Genomic DNA, 9,136 nt, shown 5'->3' on the forward strand with positions numbered 1-9,136 from the left:
CTGTTGTTCAATTCAATCATAGTTCAGACCGTTTCTCCTCCCAGAAGAAGAATACTTCTTGACGATGATTGGTTAACACGTTGCTAAGAAACACCAGACGGTTTACAGACATGTCTCCTCTGCCTTCTCAGCAAAATGGCTAATGTCGGTTTCCTTTTTGCGTCCATTTGTGGATGGGCAACATTTATAATATTATTCATTTCCTTAGCATGCCCTCAGAAAATTGTTGGTAAGACCTTTTTCTACGCAATTTGCCCATTTATCCAGTATTTACGTAACACAAACTAGCTGTAAATTATAATGCTACTGACTCACAAGTAGCCGTTTGGTGATGCTTTCTAAGTAATTTGATGTATCTCACATTAATGGATGGAATTAAAACTGAAAGAATGTTGTATGTTTCTTTTTTTCATTTAATAGTTTTTCAGCCTTCCTTTCTCATCTCAAGCGGACCAAAAGTCTCCTCATTTCTGCTCGGAAAAACATCAGGGATCTCATTGCATCTGCGGACGGTTTCTGTTTCCAACTCCACAGGTAGAAATAAATAATAATACATATTTTACAGAACATCTATTTGAGGTAGTCAGGATAGTTCTGTATTATATTTCACCTGAATGGTGGAAAAACATCTAATTGCTTAGATTTGTAAGAAGCATGCCAACCTATTACTGTGTCAGCCACCATGCTTTAAACTGGTTGTGGTATGGTTGGGTTGTTCAAGTGGTGAAACATTCAGTTTTAACTTTCTCAGACTTTTTTCCACATATTTTCTTTCTCCTACTTTGCTTGGGGGGGGAGAAAAAACTGGATTAGTATTATCCATACGGTCCATATGGACCAGAACCTCCCGCCATAAAAACAGCTTCTTCCCCTCTGCCATAAGACTCATGAACACTATATGTCAGACTCCATAACCTGCCCATGCCATTCACACTGCTGTATTGCACACTGCTCTATTTGCACTACCTTGTACATTTTACTTTTTATATTTATCCATATTTTTATCTTAAGTGTATATATTAGTATATTTTTTTGCATGCCTTATACCCTAGTGTTTTTAGAGATTTTTATAATTTTATTTACTATTTCATATATGTTTCACGTTGCACGACTGTACCACAAAAATTTCCTAGTTGTGAATCTCTTCACTAACAATGGCAATAAACCCGATTCTGATTCTGATTCTGATTAGATTAGATTAGATGGGCTTTATTGATCTCACAGCAGAGAAATTCACTGGTCACACATTGGCATAGTAATTAAAGAAGAAGGTGCAAACAAGGAGGAAAAAGGTGCATTAAGAATAAACAATATGTATACAGTATATCAAGGTATATACAGTATATCAAGATAAATAAGGATTTAGATTCAAGTGTACATGTATCACACACAATGAAAAACTAAATAAAAATAAAGAATAAAAAATACAAGGGAGTAGCACAGAGATTTGAGGTGCCACATGTACAATCCGGATGGCTTATATACAGGTGGATTTAATTTTTACATTAAAGTGTAGTAGGTGAGGAGCAACGGTGAGGTAGTGGTATGACTATTCTATTCAAATATATTGCACAGTCAGCATATTGCACAGAATATTGCACAGTCGATAAAAAAAAAAAAAAACTATAATATAGCAGCATAGTGGTTTTTACAGGAGTTATTGTGGTTATAGTGCATTATTATAGAGTCTGGTGGCAGCAGGAATGAATGACCTGCGGTAGCGCTCCTTCTTACAGACAGGGTGTCTAAGTCTCTGACTGAAGGAGCTGCTCAGCTCCTCTACAGTCTGGTGCAGGGGGTGAGAGGTGTTGTCCATGATGGATGTGAGTTTGGACAGCATCCTCCTCTCAACCACTTCTTCTACTGAATCCAGAGGGCAGCCCAGGACAGAAGTGGCCTTCCTCACCAGCTTATTCAGACATGATTTTGTACAGCTTTCTTTACACAATGTTTTTCTGATTCACTTTCTCTCATAAAGGCCAGGTTTAAGAAGTGAGTGACAAAGAGATGTTCAGTAAACATTTTTTCCAACCTGAGGAATGAATCTCCAGAGTTACATTTTGTTTGCAATCTTTAAACAACACTTTTATTCATATCAAATGACTTTAACTGGAGTTAAACTAAGTCAGAGAAAAGGAAGAGTGTTTCCAGTGCTATCCTTCACACCAGGTGGGTGTCTATCTGACCCATACCTTAAGTTAACCTTACTCAAAAAGGAGAATTTCTTTGATCCTGACAAACAGGGATATCCGCTTTAACTAACATGACTACCGAGGGAAATGATTAAAAAAATAGAATTTATGCCTTATATCATTATATTATAGGTGGGAAAAACCTTTTCTAATTAATGAATAACTATACATATCTATTAGATTTAAACTGCTAAGTATATTAAGGGTTTTTGTTAAATAATAGAGATTATTTCTAACACTATCTTTCACAGGAAGCATAGATCCATCATGTGTAGCTGAAGCAACACGGTGGACACTCGCCACTGAACAGATGGGAAAGGTAAAAAGCACATCCTCTTTTATCAACCATTGAATATATAGGCACAACAACTTAAAGGAGATACAAACCACCTGTGGTTTATATTCATCCCCATCTATTTTTCTGTCTAGAGTGCACTTCGAGTTCATCTGACTTTAAATCACAGCCTGCGTTTGTGTGGTGATAATGAAACAGACGCTGACTGCTGTGCAAAACCGCTGTGTGTCCTGGAAACCCTTCAGGTGTCAGCCTGCATTGGAAGTACACCACAGGCATCATTGCTGATCCAAGCCACCATAAACGCCCGGTTGTTTCCTTCTAATGCAGGATATGGTGATTGGAACTTAAAAAACATTCTCATCCTAATATAAAATAAGAACTTTAAAAGTAGAACATTTCCTAATACATTAGCCATTTGTTCATTTTCAGAAAACAAAACAGTATTTCCTAACCAAGTGTACCAACCGCTTGGTGCTTGTCCATGTGACCTGACATCCGGGACGTGTGACCCTCGCTGCTGTTGTGACAAGGTGCTAATATCAGTCTAGATTTCAGAAAAATGTAACAAAATTAACAAGAAAACTCCATCTTCTTTTTTGTTAATCTCTTCATCTGTGTTTTACTTATCTCAGGACTGTTCCAGTGAAGATCTCAAGCTTTTTGAATCCTACTGTCTCCCAGGACCCTTTGGAGGACAAGTCTCCCCTGCTCCAGATTACCAGTGCTCTATGCAATCTGCTGAAAACTCCCCAGACTGGTTTCCATTTTTATGTGTCACTTCTCCGGCTGAAAATAACCCCTACCTGGGTCTCTTCTACCAAGGAGACACAATGTAAGAAATTATGTTATTAATGGTTTTGTTTTTGTCACTTTTCTTATTTTTTTTCTGTAATTGCTGAGCTTCATACTTTCTCTTCATATAACCTGTATAGTGCTCCCAGGCCAGGCCCGTCCTTCCAGATGCCTGCTCTCTCTGCTCCAGTGCCAGTTAGTATATATGTTCAGGGAAGTCCTATTATCACATCGGATAACAAGTACTTCACTGTGCCACAGGTTGGTAGTATATGTGCTATCTGATCATTTCATTTTAAAATGTTTGTATCATATATTTCATGGCTTTCTGTCAAACTTATAATAACTGAGGGCCTTATCTTCAGATTGTCAACACGGAGTGTTAAATGCATGTGCAATTATTATTTTTTTGTTTAATGTGCATGTACAATAGGTGAATGCACTGCATGTGATCTAAAAAGATTGCTCGCGAACCCTTAAGTCATGCAAACCAGTTTGGTCCGCCCTATTTAAAAATAAGCACGATGCATGTGATGCTGGCAGTCTGGGAGTGCCCATAAAAAGAAAGATTAGGTTCTAAGCCATGCAGTTGACGTTAACAATGATACTTATTATTGGGGAAAAATTAGTAATGGTAATATATCTATTGCACTCCTCATAGTTAGCCAAGGTGACGTATGGGCTAGAAAATATAATGATAAAATAATCAACATAGAAGCATAGAACGATAAAATATTATAAAACATTGAAATATGGTATTTTCCTGTTGACTGATCCCCCATTCCACACCTCCCCAACAGAGAGGACCCACTGTCAGATTTACAGCTGATTACATTCTAAACAGCCAGATTTACATCCATCAACTTTCATCACCAGACAAATACTGTAGAGCCACAATGATTTAATAAAACATAACCATGCTTCCTGAAGCGCCTGTTGAAGAACAATCAGGATTTATTATAGAAATCTACTATTATTTTTTTAGGGTCCAAATATCTCCAAATGCACACAGAATCTCTTCATCGTCTGGCATTGTACTGATGCCCTCTTTATGGCCACAATGACTGAAATATTTGAGCGTGAGTTTGCAAATTCTGTGGCCGCAGTTAATTTTAGATTTGAAAAAATTCTTTGAATCTGGTAAATGTTTATATTTGAATATCTTCCACTCATTAATATGCGTTGCATTAGGATATGAATTGCATATGCACACAAACAGGCAAAAAAAAGGTATTGCAAGCCATAACTAGCTATTCTTCAATGAAGATCAACAGATTTTCTAAGAAGGAGCAAATCATTTTGTGCCTTTTTTTGTAAATCTGGTGCGCGTATACAAATATGGTTTAAAGATGTGTAAAACTTTTTGGTGATCAGGCCTTAAGACTTGGCTCATGTTTCCCTTTTAAAGATGGTCCTGGGAAGGTGCATAAAGGGCGCTCCTGTTGCCTTTCTGCAAAACTTTAAACTGGAGTGTGTGACGCTGATCCACTCATGTCCAACCGGTCCTCCCCTAAAAATGCTGGAAAAAGATTTGAGCCCTGACGTGCTAAATGGACAAGGAGGTGGGTTTTACTTGCTTTCATTGCTAAAGTTGCTTTTTAATGTGCTTTGAAACTTGTCTGGTACATGTATGCAAGTGTATGTTGTTGTTTTTTTAATAAGCAGGTGTTGTGAAGGTGAATTTAACTGATGAAGAGACCCCTGATCTGAGTCTCTTCCTTTCAAGTGGTCAAGTTGATTTTACATGTATGTAAATTTAATTACTAAATCAGATCAAGCTGACCAACCTGCCCAACATCTAATCTAAAATGAGTTTGTTTGTTTTTTTAAGCTGAAACGCTGGTGTGTGAAAACGTGACCTTAGCTCTGGATTACAAGTTCTACTGGAAAGGAAATGGCATCACCAGTATTTCACTAACACGCACTGTTGGGACAGTCGTCTTAAATGGAAGTTGTAAGTTCCTACAGTGCTGGTGTTTGACTGAATGCATCACTATTTAATTTGATGGGTTTGTGTGAGATTGACAGATTTTGCTGTCCCTTCCTCTAAACAGTGGCTGTAACTACTAGATACTCTGCCGTGTTTCTAAATGGAGAATCTGCGGCTGAGCCCAATTCAGGAAACCCAGGTAGAAAATAATACATTTTGTTTCAAGTGTTTGTTGATATTTCAACTCCTAAAAATGACATTATAACTTTAAATGACAGGTTATCAAGTGGAACGGCCTCTAATTGCTGGTGTTTTGGATAACAATACAGAATTAATACAGAAGACATTGATTAATAGTTGGAAACCAGGTAAAAGCCAATCAGTAGTGTTTGTTACTTTTAAGTAACAAACAAATAAACACATTTTAGCTCATTAGAATTAATAACCTGCCTTCTGATCTTTTGATAGCAGGTGATGGACTTTGTTCCAACGCCATCATGAAGCCGGTTCTGTTTGGGGAGAACTCAACTTCAGGTTGCTTGCTGCCACTGCGGCAACTAAATGTGACGCAGTGTGATCTCCTGAGGTTGGCCGCTCATCACTGATTTTTTTATTTTAGTGTATATGTGACTACATTGGCCTGCAAAAAATATTCATTCCACTTGAGACTGTTTACATTTAGTCCTTTTACAATTACGAGGTACAATTACAAAGGATGTTGTTATATATTAGAGGCCACCTGAAAAGATAACTGTGAAGAGGGTTACTTGTTCTTCATAATGCTGTTTGTTCACAACTCTGATAAACCTCCAAGGACAGAACAGCAACATTTATACTGAGGCTAAATCTCACACAGTATGACTGTTTTCTTAGCAGTCGACATCTGAGGGCACTTTTACGTCCCCGTATGATTTCATTTCCCTTCACAGTGACAGGATTTTCAGTGATTTGCCAGAAATTATTAAAACTTTAATGCTTTTGGATTGGAATGCAGTGTGTGCAGTACATATAAATCAGTTCGACTCGTGTTTTTTTTGTCACGTTTTAGAGAAACTGTTGCTGATCTGCAGGCAGCTCTGACCACAGCAACATATGTTGCACGGCGTGGTAACCCAGATATTACAACCATGACAGATTGGCTGAACATCAGCTGTAAGTAGATCAGTAGTTAATTATTCCTCTAATTCAACTTTTTTTTTGTTTATAGCTTTTACCTACATTTGTATTGTTGTTTTTATATCAGAAATCTTCTCTAAATAATTTACTAAATAAATTTTATGTAGTCGTGACACTGAACTCAAGCACAGCGACTGGAGCCACTGCAGGCATCTGCAGTGATATTCCATCCCACCAACACATCAGTGCTTGGAGCCTTACCACCAGCCTGGTAGATGGAATACCCCAAAAGGAAATCCAAGCTTTAGAAGTCCGGTATCAACACAATTACTTGTATTTTCTCAGCTTGATTCTAGTTGTGCCAAATATTTCAAAAAATTGTGTTTAAGGTAACACGTATTAATGGGAATATCTATGTTGTTTGTTGTTGTTTTTTTTAGTTATAGCATGTCCACTTGGGCACTAGGTTGCGAAGGGGGCGACTCCTCTTTGTGTGAGAACCCAGAAGAAAATCAATTATTCCCAGTCACCTCCTCAGTCACTTTTATTGACATTCCTTTTAATACTGGACCACCTAAAAACAGGTGCATACGCATTTTAAATGCTGATACTGTCGTCAGACCAAGCAGGTTTTGAAACGTTTAATTTATTCGAATTCATTCTAAGACGTTGGTGTACTTTGTTTGTTATAGGTTTCAAATTAACTTCACAGAATATGACTGCAACAGGAACGATGTGTGTTGGCCAGAGCTGGCCTTTCCCTTCACCAGATATTATACAGGTAAGGATTTAGCTACCGGTAATCATAATGTGGAGGTTTACTTTCCTTCTGTAGATCATTCCTTATAAAGAGCTTTACTTTAGTATAAAGTTATTGTGCAAATAATGAAATGAATAACTATGCTATGACTTTAAACTCAAACAAGATGATGTACTGCTGCAAAATCGCATTTTCAAAATTCAGAGTTAACCTATTTAACTCTAAATGGAGTATTTACAACTAAACTGAGTGTAAATCTACTCAAGTGTTGGAGTTAATAATTAGTGTAAAATTTGTCAGCCATGCTGTGTAGCTTTTACTCTATATGGTGTCAATTACCCATCCGTCTATAAAAGGTCTTCTTGATTTTTCACACTAAATATGAGTAAAATTACCTCTGAAGATTAGACGCTAGCTAAAGAGTACATTTTACACTCATTTGGAGTCAGACCATATGTTATCTGAAACAGTTATATTAAACTCTATAGGTGTTAAAGTAACACTTTTTTTTACTGTGGTAATGTCCATCACTAGAACAGAAGAGGTATTAAGTGTTTTGACTTTAAATAAAGCTAAAAGGCAAAGTGTTATTTGTTTATTATTTGTTTTTAACTCTAGAGAATTAGAAACAAAGTCAACCAAGCAGATCCCAGAACAAATTAGATTGCGAAGGTGTCATGATAACATTTTTAACCGTTCTCTGTTCCAGGTGAACCTTACTCCCAGGCACTGGCTAAAGGGATGATCTTGGTTTTCATGTTTCTTTCTGCAGCAATTCTTGGAACTCCATGGAGACAAATAAGACAGGCCTGGCACAATGCTTGAAAGATTTTTTTTAACTAATGTAAAGGATGACTTTTAGGTAATAAAGAAAAGTGCAAGACAGTGGTTTCTGCATTTATACCGTACATTTTGTGCTTATATTTTTGTAAATATTGATGTGTTCATTTGTACGAGTATATTTAATCTGTACATTTTTGTAATAAAGTTGTATTTTTTAGATAAGTCTGAATACTTAGTCCTGATATTTATCTTGAAATATGCATAGCTCTCTTGTGCTATTCACAGATTAAGCCCCTGTCATGAAATGTGTAACTGATCTGCTTATCAAATGCTATTTTACAGATTTCTGTTTCAATCATCTTTTTGTCTCAAACTACTGAGCTACAATACTAGCTATTGTAAAGCCTTCGTTTTTTACAGTATTCTCTTTTTTTAAATAATTACAATGATTTATAACACCTCAGTAGCTTTTTACCAACTGCTGACCCCTTACTCTATGACCCAGGTTTCTATGTAACAAACAGTTCTAGAGAAAAGTAAATCAAAACTCAATCTTACAGTAGTACTTCCCTCTTAGAATCAGGGTGAAGTTGTATTTCTAAACACTGACTTCTGAGTGTGGTTGATGACTAATACCATCAAATTTATAATACTTCTAAATCAGGATTATTTTTGGTTTAACTAACCTGGAATTGTTGGTCCATCTTGGCAACTAATTTACAGTTCTCCCTACCATTGGCCTGTGGTAAAGACATGTCAGACACTTTAGAGAAAATGCATATTTTATAGTCAAAGCATATTTGAACAGTGATAACATCACCAATGGAAACAGAGTAAGAACAGAAAGTAATAGAAACTAATAGAGGTACACAGGAGACAATAAAATATGAAAACGAAAACAGAAGTCAAGAACGCATTGCAGCAAAGGGAAAAGATCTAAAAAAAGAAACAGACTGTGCAGCTATCAACAAAAAGGCCTTATTTTAATCAAATGACAAATGTACAATAAACGATAAATAATCGCATTCATTTACAAAAACACTCACAGATAAAGCGCACAACTTACGGCTTTGTTGTAGACACTTACTGGGCCTGTTGGGAGCAGTGAAGAAGTGCAATGCATTTAGAATGCAGTAGTTCTTTACTAAAGAAGCTCTGCTACAGCTCCATTAGTGTGCTGGGAAATTGAGAAAGTGATTGGGCTAGTTTTTTTTTTTTTTTTTTAAATACATTTTAATTCTGGGTTTAATTCATAAAGTACAAGT

General features: G+C 36.6%; 1 protein-coding gene across 3 annotated transcripts; it reads left to right on the forward strand.

Moving 5' to 3' along the window:
- The first annotated feature begins 84 nt into the window (after positions 1-84).
- On the forward strand, positions 85-8,087 carry tctn2 (tectonic family member 2). 3 transcript variants are annotated; one of them, XM_038295449.1, is made up of 18 exons: positions 85-229; positions 421-534; positions 2,444-2,511; positions 2,622-2,823; positions 2,920-3,020; positions 3,123-3,322; positions 3,423-3,543; positions 4,691-4,844; positions 4,945-5,028; positions 5,114-5,236; positions 5,337-5,411; positions 5,491-5,580; positions 5,681-5,798; positions 6,261-6,364; positions 6,496-6,643; positions 6,769-6,912; positions 7,021-7,109; positions 7,798-8,087. In XM_038295449.1, exons 1-18 carry the CDS (start codon positions 136-138, stop codon positions 7,911-7,913), a joined length of 2,145 nt encoding a protein of 714 aa, XP_038151377.1. In that variant the 5' UTR covers positions 85-135; the 3' UTR covers positions 7,914-8,087. The 3 variants fall into 3 exon arrangements, with proteins under 3 accessions (XP_038151377.1, XP_038151379.1, XP_038151378.1); XM_038295451.1 differs by having other exon boundaries at positions 5,684-5,798; XM_038295450.1 differs by having other exon boundaries at positions 4,948-5,028.
- Positions 8,088-9,136: the final 1,049 nt, after the last annotated feature.

Source organism: Cyprinodon tularosa, unplaced genomic scaffold, assembly GCF_016077235.1.
Source record: "Cyprinodon tularosa strain WSP-4 unplaced genomic scaffold, ASM1607723v1 ctg356, whole genome shotgun sequence".
NCBI lineage: Eukaryota > Metazoa > Chordata > Actinopteri > Cyprinodontiformes > Cyprinodontidae > Cyprinodon > Cyprinodon tularosa.

Coding starts and splice junctions, on each gene's coding strand:
- tctn2 (XM_038295449.1), top strand. CDS start 136: ATGGCTAATGTCGGTTTCCTTTTTGCGTCCATTTGTGGATGGGCAACA. Junction 535..2,443: donor TTCTGTTTCCAACTCCACAG/GTAGAAATAAAT, acceptor TATCTTTCACAG/GAAGCATAGATCCATCATGT. Junction 5,581..5,680: donor GATTAATAGTTGGAAACCAG/GTAAAAGCCAAT, acceptor ATCTTTTGATAG/CAGGTGATGGACTTTGTTCC.